This window comes from Salmo salar, chromosome ssa15 (genome assembly GCF_905237065.1).
Source record: "Salmo salar chromosome ssa15, Ssal_v3.1, whole genome shotgun sequence".
Classification (NCBI taxonomy): Eukaryota; Metazoa; Chordata; class Actinopteri; order Salmoniformes; family Salmonidae; genus Salmo; species Salmo salar.
The window spans coordinates 72,192,070-72,206,158 of record NC_059456.1 but is presented as its reverse complement, the minus strand read 5'-3'; the positions used below and the strand labels follow the sequence as shown (position 1 = coordinate 72,206,158).

The 14,089-nt window shown below is 42.6% G+C and overlaps 1 protein-coding gene across 3 annotated transcripts in view; it reads right to left on the bottom strand.

Annotated features, from left to right (window-relative positions):
* Positions 1–14,089, bottom strand: part of LOC106572187 (tyrosine-protein phosphatase non-receptor type 11) — a 58,405-nt gene that overhangs the window by 18,272 nt on the left and 26,044 nt on the right. For all 3 annotated transcript variants that reach the window (XM_014146127.2, XM_014146128.2, XM_014146129.2), the window contains exons 3-4: positions 3,478–3,672; positions 2,803–2,995 (exon numbers count right to left, since the gene is read on the bottom strand). In XM_014146127.2, the coding sequence (XP_014001602.1) occupies positions 2,803–2,995; positions 3,478–3,672 (388 nt within the window). The remainder of the gene's footprint in view (positions 1–2,802; positions 2,996–3,477; positions 3,673–14,089) is intronic.

Sequence of the window (14,089 nt, the reverse complement as noted above, 5' to 3'; positions counted from 1 at the left end):
ATGACGGACAACAGATGACGGAACAGCTAAGCGATTTATCTTGGGTCTGCAGATGTGGGAAGATCTGCAAAAACGAGAAGGGTCTGAAGATACATCATGCAAAGATGAAATGTACACTACCCAAAAGTGATGTGCAACACAAAGGGAAAGCTGGTGAGACGGGGGAGATTCCGGGGCAGGAGCCAAACCACAGTCCCCAAAATCTCCATACGCAACATCACTGATGCATCAGGGGAGACAGACGACCAACAGGAGACAAGGCAATCTGTATTGAACACCTACACAGGAGAGACCAGGAAGCAACCTGTGGAATGGACTGCTGCATCAGCAAAGAAGGAATAGGAGATGTTTGATTGAGATGTGGACCAAGTGCTGGAGGTAACCCTCGCAGGAGATGTAGGGAAGAAAATCTGAGCAATGTCAACTATCATCTGGCTCATAGGTGCTGACTGCTTTGGAAAGGAGGAGAGGAAATCCAAGGCAAACATCAAGCCAAAAGAAAACCGACGTCTGAAGGACATAACCCTAAGAGGCGACTTGCGGAGGCTTATGAAGGCTTTTCAAAAACCAAGGGAGGAAGAGAAACTAGCATTGAAGAACATCCATGACAACCTGAGAGAGTGCATTCAGACTTTGTGGCGAGCTGAGTACCATCGCAGGGCCAGAAGGAGGCTGATGAAGGAGAGGAGAGACTTTACAAAGAACCCCTTCCAGTATCTATCAAAACTCCTGGGGGACAAAATATCAGGAGAGCTGAAAGCAATGAAGGAAGAGGTGGAGGAGCACCTTCGTGGAGTGCACAGTGACCTCAGACGTAGGGATGTCAGAAGCCAGCTGGCGGAGGTGAATGACTTTCTCAAAAAGGCCAGGGGAAGATCAAAGCCAGGGCCTAATGGTATTCCATACAAGGTGTACAAATAATGCAAGAGGCTCAGGAAGAGAGTCTGGAGGCTGCTGAAAGTGGCATGGAGGAAAAACTATCTTGCAGAAGCTGGCTAGTTGCTGAGGGGTGTTTCATTCCAAATGAAGAAGACTCCGCAAACATCAAGCAATTCCGAACCATCTCACTCCTCAAGCGGAGACTTTACCACCACATGGCAGAGGCTGGAGATGGGCATCGTGACCGGGTGCACTATCTCAGTCATTGTTTTTTCTGCAGCGATGAACTTCCTTGTGAAATCAGCAGAGAAGCTAAGACGGGGTGCGATACTGGTAAGCGGCGTTCATGGGCGTCTGACGATTACAGCTAAGTCAGTCCCGGAAGGCATATCGATTTTGGAGGATCTGGAAGAGCTCACCAAATGGGCCAGAATGGAGTTCAATATCAAGTAGTCTTGTCCTGAAAAAGATGTGTCCAGGAACGGTACCGATTCATAACCGGAGAGGAAACCATCTCCACCATCAGAGATAAGCCTGTGAAGAGCCTGGGGAAGTGGTACAGGGCATAGCTCAATGACAGAGAGAGTGCGCTCAATGACATCTACGTGTGCAGGCCAACACGTAGATGAAATCTGTGGATAAGAGCGGCCTACCAGGCATGGGGCTACCAACACGGGGTACTTCCCAGACTCCTTTGGCCACTGCTTGTCTATGTGGAGGCACTAGAGAGGAAACTTAACAACTTCCTCGGGAGATGGCTAGCGGTCCCAAGAAGCTTCTGCTCCATCGGTCTGTACAGCACAGGCGGCAAGCTGCAGCTGCCAATAACATCTGTGGTAGAGGAGTTCAAGGCAACAAAAGCATGTCAAGCCATGATGCTTCGGGACAGCAAGGATGAAATGGTTTGCCAGGTACTTCCACAGGTCAGGAGAGAGTGCAGCAAAGAGAACAAGGAACAAAGGGATACTTGCCACAGCAGGCAACTGGGAGATGCAGGCAGACCTCAAGAAGCAGCTGCTCTCCCAGAGAAGATAGCCAGCACAAGTCTAAGACCAGATATAGTCCTCTGATCTAGAAGCACCAACCAGGTGGTCCTCATCGAGCTTACAGTGCCCTGGGAGGAGAGAATGGAAGCTCAATAAATACCGGTCCCTCATCCTTGAGTCAGCAAAATGGATGGAGCCTGGAATCTACCACTTGAGGTCGGCTGAAGGGCCTTCGCTGGCAAATCACTCTGGAGAACCCTGGGGCTGCTCAGCATTGAAGGAGTGGCAATGAAGAAGCTGATGGCTGATATCAGCAAGCAGGCAGAAGAGGCATCTCGTTGGATCTGGCTGAAGAGGAATGAACGGTGGCAGAGTCAAGCAGGCATTAAGGAGGCTGAGTTGAGTGGTGGGATCGAGGGGGTAATTCCAGAATGCTGGTTCTGCCGCCGAGGCCCCCCGAAGTGTCATGTGCTTATTGACGAAACACCAGTTAAGGGGGGTACCACACTTGAGAAGTCCCACTCCAGTTACGTGTGGAGCGCCTTGAAGGAGGAAGAATGAGTAGCGATTGCAGTGCCATCCGGCTCACAGTAGGTGCAGGGTAGCGAGTACCTGTCAGGTAAGCCGGCAGTGATGACACTCATCGTATTTTGATGTACCACAACTAGTTCAGCGAACAGTCTGCAATGTTGGCATCAAACAATGTTAATAACCGTGTTATGACCCGCCTAAAACGTTTGGTGCCAACATGGCACCCATTAAAAGTCTACATCTCAAACATTGCTTGCCAAACTATATGCATAGCTCTGGCTCAGTGTAGGCCCTAGCTGGTCTTACCTGATATCGGATCATGACGTGCTACCTGGTATCGGATCATGCCGTGCTACCTGGTATCGGATCATGCCGTGTTACTTGGTATCGGATCATGACGTGTTACCTGGTATCGGATCATGACGTGGGTAACCTTGGTCTTGCGGTCCACGTTTTCATGTTTCTCCTCGTTGGTGAGGACAGAGAGCACGAAGTCACCTGGTTTACTCTGGCTCTCGCGTACCAGGAAACTGCCTGGCTTGCCCTTGTCCGTAAGCAGCTTCTCAGCGTCGCGCCCAGAGAGGTGCCCGTGGTACCACCTAGGGTAGATTGGTAGATGTAGAGTCAGACAATTTATGGCATGACAATTATGTTTGAATATACTTATACCATTGAAAAGGAATGAGGACTGAAATGAAAGTCACCCCAACCCCGCCGTATATATTGAATTGTTAACTTAAGAAATCGAGTTGTGAACACGTGATGGTTTTACAAAGAAACCTGAATAGTGTGTGCCTCTGCATGTCTGTGTCTGTATGAGAGCTTGCATATGTGAATGTGTAGGAGGTTCCAACAAGAGGTCTCTGCAGGTGTTTCATGGAGAAGCCACAGAAACCATGCTTGACAGAGATCACACATTGTTCTTAGAAATAGATACAAACTGATACATTGTACGTCACAATGTGCAGAGAGACAGATATGCCAGTGTGTGTGTGTGTGTGTGTGTGTGTGTGTGAACATGTGTGCATGTATTGGATTGTAAATGCTGTCTGTGGTTGTTCATTTCTGTGTGTGTGCGTACCTCTCGGAGGTGGGGTCTTTGCAGTTGAGTGGGTACTTGAGCTCGATGACGTCTCCATTCCTCTCTCTGAGGAGGTCGTGCTGCTCTGTGTAGTACTGCACCAGCTCTGCCAGCGTGGCAAACTTCTCCCCTCCATAGAGGTCATAGTAGTCCCCTGAATTCTGGATCTTAATATGGGTGACCTCATCACTCCGCCTGACACACACACACACACACACACACACACACACACACACACACACACACACACACACACACACACACACACACGGAAGAGAGTCAGGGTTAGTCAGAGTGCACATGGTTCAAATAGGTAACTATATATTAGGTAACTGGTTTACCCTGCAGTATGTAGCAGAGGTTGGGTTAATTAGTCCCTCCAGGATCTCGCAGGGATTATTTGGTGTTTTTGCGGGGCAATATGCTATGAATTTCTAACATTTGACGCGAAAATGTGCTGATGAGGACAAAAGTCTGTTGACTTCTGGCTTGATTGAACCATATTATGTGGTAAATGTTTGGTTGAAATTGCGAACCCTCTTTCTGCACTACGGTGATGGGTCAGTTTTATGCGATAATATTGCGACGCGTTGACTATGAGGTAATTATGCAGTGAGTGGTCAAATTTGCAAGCCTTCGCATAATATTTGGGGAATTGTTGATTTTGGTAAAAATGTGGCCATCGCAGAATCCTGTAGGGTTGGTTAATAGAGGTTAGAGATACCACTGTTCTCTGTGTGTGTGTGTGTGTGTGTGTGTGTGTGTGTGTGTGTGTGTGTGTGTGAACAGAGCAAGACAAAATACCACAAAAAACTGCATGAAAATAACAGGTTGATTTGATCAGTGGTACAGTGAATACCCAAATAATTTCTGAACAATAGGAAACCGTTTATTCAACAAATCTATACAGAAATAAGACTGTTTTCCTTCTAGAAGAAACCTCAGACAATATTATCCCTCTGTAATACCATTTTTATTTTATATGAAAAGCCTTAAGAGATTTTATTTGAAGTGAGTATTTGAAGAAAACTGGTTTTCATTAAATGCCGGTGACTAGAGAGCACAGCTCAGACAAGGTCATAAAACAGTCACTGCCACTTTACAAGATACACAGCCACAAAGAGACAGTGTCACACACACACACACACGCAAGCATGCAAATGCATGCATGCATTCAAACACACGGCATTCTAAACCCGAAACATTCTTATCAGTATGGAAACAAGTCAGACTACTTCTTTTTCCATTTTTCCATTGCAGTAAAAATATCAGAGCACCATTTTTCTGCAGCAACAAGCCAAACCAACCTTCAAACATACGCTTTGTTGTCTAAGTACACCTACACATTCAGAAGACCGTTTTTGAGCATGCAGCCAACCACAACTCCCACTCCACACACTTTTACAAAAAAGATCAGAGCTAGCGATCTAACACAGGCAATTAGAAAAGTGACAACACTGCACATTATGCTATCTGATATCTAGTTTGAATGTAATTAGCAAGCCTTCGCTCTGCAAATTGATGATCAAGTAACAGTCATAAAAAGTGTAGCTAATCATATCTCCCTCCCTCCCTCTCTGTCACTCCCTTTCTCACTGCTTCCCATCACTCTCTCTCTCCACTTCTCTCTCCATCCATCTCTATCTTGCCTATAAATCTGCACTCCCTCCTTCCCTGTAATTGTGTTATGAATGTTTGAGTGGAGTAGTATGCCTCCCTGTCTGTGGCTACTAATGGCCAGTGACGGCTGCAATGCACGCGCGTGCGTGTGTGGTAGGCTGTTTGTGGGAATTTAACACGATTAATGACATCGCAATGAGCCAAAAACATCCAACTAGATTTTACTCTGCAGATGGGCTTGGTCTGTTGCAGACTTGGAGACATAGCACACATTATCAATGTGCCATACTTCATCCTTGAATCTGCTAGATACTAGCTCCTGTACCTGATTATGACAACTGCAATATCAAGTAGTACTGTTGGACAGGGTTGTGGTTTTTTGGGGGGGGCATAAGTCAGAGACCAACTCCGATATTTTACGTTGAAATGTACAGTCGTGGCCAAAGGTTTTGAGAATGACACAAATATAAATTTCCACATAGTTTGCTGCTTCAGTGTCTTTAGATATTTTTGTCAGATGTTACTATGGAATACTGAAGTATAATTACAAGCATTTCGTAAGTGTCAAAGGCTTTTATTGTCAATTACATGAAGTTGATGCAAAGAGTCAATATTTGCAGTGTTGACCCTTCTTTTTCAAGACCTCTGCAATCCGCCCTGGCATGCTGTCAATTAATTTCTGGGCCACATCCTGACTGATGGCAGCCCATTCTTGCATAATCAATGCTTGACGTTTGTCAGAATTTGTGTGTTTTTGTTTGTCCACCCGCCTCTTGAGGATTGACCACAAGTTCTCAATGGGATTAAGATCTGGGGAGTTTCCTGGCCATGGAACCAAAATATTGATGTTTTGTTCACCGAGCCACTTAGTTATCACTTTTTCCTTATGGCACGGTGCTCCATCATGCTGGAAAAGGCATTGTTTGTCACCAAACTGTTCCCGGATGGTTGGGAGAAGTTGCTCTCGGAGGATGTGTTGGTACCATTCTTTATTCATGGCTGTGTTCTTAGGCAAAATTGTGAGTGAGCCCACTCCCTTGGCTGAGAAGCAACCCCACACATGAATGGTCTCAGGACTGATGGTAGCGCTCACCTTGTCTTCTCCGGTCAAGCTCCGATAAATGGTTGATTTAGGTGCAATCTTACTACCAGCAATATCCTTGCCTGTGAAGCCCTTTTGTGCAAAGCAATGATGACGGCACGTGTTTCTTTGCAGGTAACCATGGTTGACAGAGGAAGAACAATGATTTCAAGCACCACCCTCCTTTTGAAGCTTCCAGTCTGTTATTTGAACTCAATCAGCATGACAGAGTGATCTCCAGCCTTGTCCTCGTCAACACTCACACCTGTGTTAACGAGAGAATCACTGACATGATGTCAGCTGGTCCTTTTGTGGCAGGGCTGAAATGCAGTGGAAATGTTTTTTTTGTGATTCAGTTCATTTGCATGGCAAAGAGGGACTTTGCAATTAATTGCAATTCATCTGATCACTCTTCATAACACTCTGGAGTATATGCAAATTGCCATCATACAAACTAAGGCAGCAGACTTTGAAACTGTATATTTGTGTCATTCTCAAAACTTTTGGCCACGACTGTATACCAAACAAAAACCATTGATTTCAAAGTTTAACAAACCATACAATTCTATGCACAAGGACTACTTTTAACAACAACATTTACAGGAAGAACTTTCCAGATACAAAGTATTATTTATAAAATTGTTACTGTGTAAATGATTAAAGGCTGAATTTGGGCAAAAGCGCAAAAATAACGGCTTTTAAATGTATAAGTGATCAATGGACCATTATACCAGGTCATTTAATGCTTAAAAATGAAAACAAAAATGGACGAATAAGATATTTTGCTATAGAAACACTGTATTTGGCTCCATTCATTGTGCACTCTACAGTCCGCAAAAATAATACAGTTTAACTATAGTAATACTACAGTATTTAATTTGCTTATACCATACCCATTCCCTTCCCCCATATCCTAATTTGTGCCACCCATAAGTGAGAAACCTACATATCAAGTAAAGGTACTTGTACAAAATAAGGGCTGTTACTAAGAGCTGTGAAAACTTATGCAAATAAGATATTTCTGTATATTGATTTCAACCCCATAATTCACTTTGTAATTATGGGGTAATTCTTGTAGCTGGGTGAGAGATTTTGTATTTTTTTTTATCCATCTTGAATTCGGGGCGACAGGTAGCCTAGTGGTTAGAGCGTTGAACTTGTAACCGAAAGGTTGCAAGATCGAATCCCCGAGCTGACAAGGTAAAAAAATATGTCGTTCTGACCCTGAACAAAGCAGTTAACCCACCGTTCCTAGGCCGTCATTGAAAATAAGAATGTGTTCTTAACTGACTTGCCTAGTTAAATAAAGGTAAAACAAATATAGAATAATTCAGGCTGTAACCCAACAAAACTCAAACTGTTGTAATATCTGAGCTGTAAAGGTCTAACCCATAACAACTGGTCTCACTAGCTATGTTCCATTAAGTTGTCCAGTGATATTTTTGTCGACAATTAGAAAGTTTGCATAGAAAATAGATGTGACAATTGACTGCTACAGTGTATTTAAATTGTCTTGGTGTCGATAGAAACCGCTGCCTGGAAGTAATGAAATCACCCAAAAATTATAATAGAAAATAAATAGCTGGTGTCGAATAATAATGGGAGCTGAAGCGTTTCCATTATCCATTTAGGTAAACTGTGCATTAATAAATTGGCAACAATCCATATGCCCTCACCTATCTGTTTCATGTCTCAGGTAGCCCGCAGAAGCCAGTATGGAGAGAATGGAAGTAAGTCGTCTAATAATTCTAATGCCAATATTTTTTTTGTCATGGTGGATTCAATTTAGATGTTTTGTCACTGACCTACACACAATACCCCATAATGTCAAATTGGAATTATGTTTTCTAAATGTGTACAAATTAATAAAAAAAATGACAATCTGGAATGTCTAGTCAATAAGTATTCAACCCCTTTGTTGTGACAAGCCTAAATAAGTTCAGGAGTAAACATTTGCTTAACAAGTCACATAATAAGTTGCATGGACTCACTCTGTGTGCAATAACAGTGTTTAACATGATTTTTGAATGACTACCTCATCTCTGTACCCCACACATACAATTATCTGTAAAGGCCCTCAGTCGAGCAGTGAATTTCAAACAAAGATTCAACAACAAAGACCAGGGAAGTTTTGCAATGCCTCGCAAAGGGCACCTATTGGTAGATGGGTAAGAATAAAAAAAAGCAGACAATGAATATTCCTTTGAGCATGGAGAAGTTATTAATTACACTTCGGATAGTGTATCAATACACCCAGTCACTACAAAGATACAGCCGTCCTTCCTAATTCCGTTGCCGGAGAAGCAGGAAACCGCTCAGGAATTTCACCACGAGGCCAATGGTGACTTTAAAACAGTTACAGAGTTGAATGGCTGTGACAGGAGAAAACTGAGAATGGCTCAACAACATTGTAGTTACTCCACCATAATAAACTAATTGACATGCATCCTGTTTGCAACAAGGCACTAAAGTAATACTGCAAAAAAATGTGGCAAAGCAATTAACTTTATATCCTGAATACAAAGTGCTATGTTTGGGGCAAATCCAATACAACACACAACTGAGTACCACTCTCCATATTTTCAAGCATAGTGGTGGCTGTATCATGTCATGGGTATGCTTGTAATCGTTAAGGACTGGGGAGTTTTTTCAGGATAAAAAAGAAATGGAATGGAGCTAAGCCCAGGCAAAATCTTAGAGCAAAACCTGGTTCTGTCTGCTTTCCACCAGACACTGGGAGATGATTTCACATTTCAGCAGGACAATAACCTGAAGCACAAGACCAAATCTACACTGGAGTTGCTTACCAAGAGGACAGTGAATGTTCCTGAGTGGCCGAGTTACAGTTTCGACTTAAATCTACTTGAAAATCTGTCAAGAATTGAAAATGGTTGTCTAGCAATGATCAACAACCAATTTGACAGAGCACAAATAATTTTAAATAATAATAGGCAAATATTGTTCAATCTGGGTGTGCAAAGCTCTTAGAGACTTACACCGAAAGACTCACTGGTGTATAGATGCCAAAGGTGATTCTAACATGTATTGACTCAGGGGTGTGAATACTCATTTAAATTAGAGACCTGAAAATGGTTGTCTAGCAATGATCATCAACCAATTTGAAAGACCTTGAAGTATAATGGGCAAATGTTGTACAACCCAGGTGTGGAAAGCTCTTAGACTTATCCAGAAAGACTCACAGCTGTAATCGCTGCCAAAGGTTCTTCTACAAAGTATTGACTCAGGGGTGTGAATACTTCCTCTCCGTATTTCATTTTCAATACATTTGCAAAAACTTCACTTTGTCATTATGGGGTATTGTGTGTAGACGGGTGAGAGAAAAAAATCTATTTAATCCATTTTGAATTCAGGCTGTAACACAACAAAATGAATAAATCAAGGAGTATGAATACTTTCTGAAGGCACTGTACATGTCCTCAAAGATGGCAAGCTCAGGTGTGACCATTCTAGCTAACGATAGGGCAGATACGCAAAGTTGGCAGAATGCTGATTGCATCAACTTATATCAGTACATTTGTAACAGCCAAAACATTACTAAACTTCTATTCGATCAAATAAGCCTCACATAATTCGACATTCTCTCAGACTTCCATAAAAAAAGAGCTTATATCATGCGGATAGATTTTGGGCGGAGTAAATCCTCTCGCTTCACCTCTTCCTGTGCTTGCACTCCTGTAGATCTGAAATAATTGGATGGTGAAAATTGCATCCAGACAACCAGAAAAGCAAGGCTATCAATTCAGGTATTCTTGAAATTCAAGACAATCCTTGTCCTGCAAAGAAACATTATTTTTTTGTTCAAAAATACACTTCGCAAGCAGTAGGCATTTAGAATTAAATGTGAAGTGGTGCTTTAGTTACCTTATGACATGCAGTACCAGTCAAAAGTTTGGAGTTTACTCATTCAAAGGCTTTTCTTTATTTTTACTATTTTCTACATTGTACAATAACAGTGAAGACATCCAAACTATGAAATAACACATATGAAATCATGTACTAACCAAAAAAGTTGCCACCTTTTACCTTGATGACAGCTTTGCACACTCTTGGCATTCTCTCAACCAGCTTCACCTTGCAATGCTTTTCCAACAGTCTTGAAGGAGTTCCCACATATACTGAGCACTTGTTGGCTGCTTTTCCTTCACTTTGCGGTCCAACTCATCCCAAACCATCTCAATTGGGTTGAGGTCGGGGGATTGTGGAGGCCAGGTCATCTGATGGAGCACTCCATCACCCTTCTTGGTCAAATAGCCCTTACACAGCCTGGAGGTGTGTTTGGTCATTGTCCTGTTGAAAAACAAATGATAGTGGGACTAAGCACAAACCAGATGAGATGGCTTATCGCTGCAGAATGCTGTGGTAGCCATGCTGGTTAAGTGTGCCTTGAATTCTAAATAAATCACTGACAGTGTCACCAGCAAAGCACCCCCACACCATCACACCTCCTCCTCCATGCTTCACGGTGGGGAATCACGCATGCGGACATCATCCGTTCACCTACTCTGCATCTCAAAAAGACACTGCGGTTGGAACCAAAAATCTCAAATTTGGACTCATCAGACCAAAGGACAGATTTCCACCGGTTTAATGTCCATTGCTCGTGTTTCTTGGACCAAGCAAGTCTCTTTGTATTATTGGTGTCCCTTAGTAGTGGTTTCTTTGCAGCAATTCAACCATGAAGGCCTGATTCACGCAGTCTCCTCTGAAAAGTTCATGTTGAGATGTGTCTGCTACTTGAACTCTGTGAAGCATTTATTTGGGCTGCAATCTGAGGTGCAGTTAACTCTAATGAACTTATCCTCTGCAGCAGAGGTAACTCTGGGTCTTCCTTTCCTGTGGTGGTCCTCATGAGAGACAGTTTCATCATAGCGCTTGATGTTTGTCCCCAACTACACTTGAAGAAACTTTCAAAGTTATTTAAATTTTCCGGATTGACTTAAAGTAATGATGGACTGTTGATTCTCTTTGCTTATTTGAGCAGTTCTTGCCATAATATGGACTTGGTCTTTTACCAAATAGGGCTATCTTCTGTATACCACCCCTACCTTGTCACAACACAACTGATTGGCTCAAACGCATTAAGGAGGAAAGAAATTCCACAAATCAACTTTTTACAAGGCACACCTGTTAATTGAAATGCATTCCAGGTGACTACCTCATGAAGCTGGTTGAGAGATTGCCAAGAGTGTGCAAAGCTGTCATCAAGGGAAAGGGTGGCTACTTTGAAGCATCTTAAATATAAAATATATTTTGATTTGTTGAACACTTTTTTGATTACTACATGTTTCCATGTGTTATTTCATAGTTTTGATGTCTTCACTATTATTCTACAATGTAGAAAATAGTAAAAATAAAGAAAAACCCTGAAATGAGGTGTGGCCAAACTTTTGACTGGTGCACTCATAATTTATTTGAAAAACACAGTTTCCATCCTAATTTGTCACAATAAAAGAAAGTTAGACAAAATAAAAATACACCCGTCGAACAGATAACGTTTTTGTCGATCTTTAGAAAATGTCTCCTATATCAGCCGTTTTTACATTACACATCGCAAAGATTTTTTTGGTGACATTACTTTTGTCAAATAAACCTGGGTCAATGGAAACCAGCCTACTTAAATACACATTACTTTAGAAGGGTCTCTGACTCCGGACCCTACTGGAACAGTTAACATCACAATGTTTAACCTTCCCCATCCCCCACTACCACCCCTGGCCTTCCCCTTCCATCCAGCCCCCTGACCGGGCCAGGAAAGAAGGGAGAGATAAGCAAAAGAAAAAGCAGGGAGAATGAGACAACACAGCCCAGTGGAGTCCCAGGACGTCCATTACAACGAGAGAGAGACGAGCTGGATTTCCCTCATCTAACATCTATTATAAACTGGGTGGGTTGAGCCCTGAATGCTGATTGGCTGACAGCCGTGGTATATCAGATCGTATACCACGAGTATGACAAAACATTTATTTTTACTGCTCCAATTATGTTGGTAACCAGTTTATGTTATGGCCAATATACAACGGCTAAGGGCTGTGCGTTGCGTCATGCATAAGAACAGCCCTTAGCCGTGGTATATTGGCCATATACCACACCCCCTCGGGTCTTATTGCTTAAAACCTTGTAAGGATCGTAACCTTTTTTTACATTTTCGCCTAAAATGACATACCCAAATCTAACTGCCTGTAGCTCAGGACCTGAAGCAAGGATATGCATATTCACTATACTAATAACTACTACTAATAACTTGTTAATTACTCTCTCATTGAGTGTGTCTGTGAGAGTGTGTGAGAGAGTGAGCGTGTCTGTGATATGTGATTGTGTGTGAGTATATACAATTGAGAGAGTGTGTTATATGCAAGTGTGTGAGAGTGTGTGTGAGATATGAGAGTGTGTGAGATATGAGAGTGTGAGAGATATGAGAGTGTGAGAGATGAGAGTGTGAGAGATGAGAGTGTGAGAGTATGTGTGTGATATGAGAGTGTGTGAGATATGAGAGTGTGTGAGATATGAGAGTGTGATATGAGACTGAGATATGAGGGTGTGTGTGAGATATGAGAGTGTGTGAAATATGAGAGTATGAGAGTGTGTGTGATGTGAGAGTTTGTGAGAGTGTGTGTGTGATATGAGAGTGTGTGAGATATGATTACACAAGTAAGAGACAGTTAGCTTGGTCACAGGGTAAGGCATCCCTGAATAGTCACAAAGAAAACAAAGTGCAAAGAACTGTGCTTAAAAGGACATGGCTCTCATCAGTTCATTTAAAAGGACTTTTATCCGTTCATGATAACTTAATAAGTATGGCTTTTTTCACTATCAAACAGGATAATTTGCTATAATCTCTCAAGTAAATAAATGTGTTCGAAAATGTAATCTTATCCATTGATGTTGGTGCAGAGCCTACTTACAATAGCAAAACAGTGCAGACACAAAATAAGGCTGACAATTCTCAATTACACCACAGGCATCAGCCAGGTCAGACCTCGACATGGACCCCCAGCCTTAATGTTATTAAGAGCTACTGCCTGCTTCTCTCTCTGCCTCTCTCTCTGCCTCTCTCTCTGCCTCTCTCTCTGCCTCTCTCTCTGCCTCTCTCTCTGCCTCTCTCTCTGCCTCTCTCTCTGCCTCTCCTAAAGAGCGGTGCGCTAAAGGACGACGCTGGACCTTTTCCAGGAGCTTTTTCCAACGCATGAGCCTCTTAAAAGCTTCCGTTGCCAAAGCAGAGCCACTCTCTCTCTCCTCGCGCTGCAGGAAGTCACAGAGGCCTGCTGTTTACCAGAACTCCACACTTCTCTTTTGTATTCAGCTCTCCAAATACAGAACTGTTCTACAACTGTTCTACTATAACTGTTCATAATTCAGTGAAATGTGATGTCATGGGACAGGGTTAGACTTGATGATTTCATACATGGAGGTCAAAAGAGGTCATATTCCTCAAAGGGCTGTTGTGGCGTAAAGGTCGTTCTATATGAATTCAATCACTTTCTGACTGCACTCCTTTTGAGTTGAATGAAACCTTCCATACATGCTTGCTCATGGTAGAAGTGTTCAGAAATACCAATTTCAGACAGAAGCTATGGTAAGTTTATATGACCTCCTTTCAAACAGCCCCTTATTTACAGGTACACCCCTTTTATACATACCAGTGGGTAACTGGCAAATTGGGAGGGGTGGGGAGTGTTGTTAAACCATGGCAGCTGTTTGCAGTTCAAATTAGAGAGGTGTTAAACAATGGAAGTATTAATGAATTTACCTGCAGAAAAGAAGAGAACCATTCACACAGACCCCATACCTGTATTTTGGTTACAGGGTCTGTGGAAATGCAGGAATCAAGACTAAGTCTTTAGGTGGCTTTTATTTTCTATGCCTTTTACCCCCTACCCCTTTCAGATATAC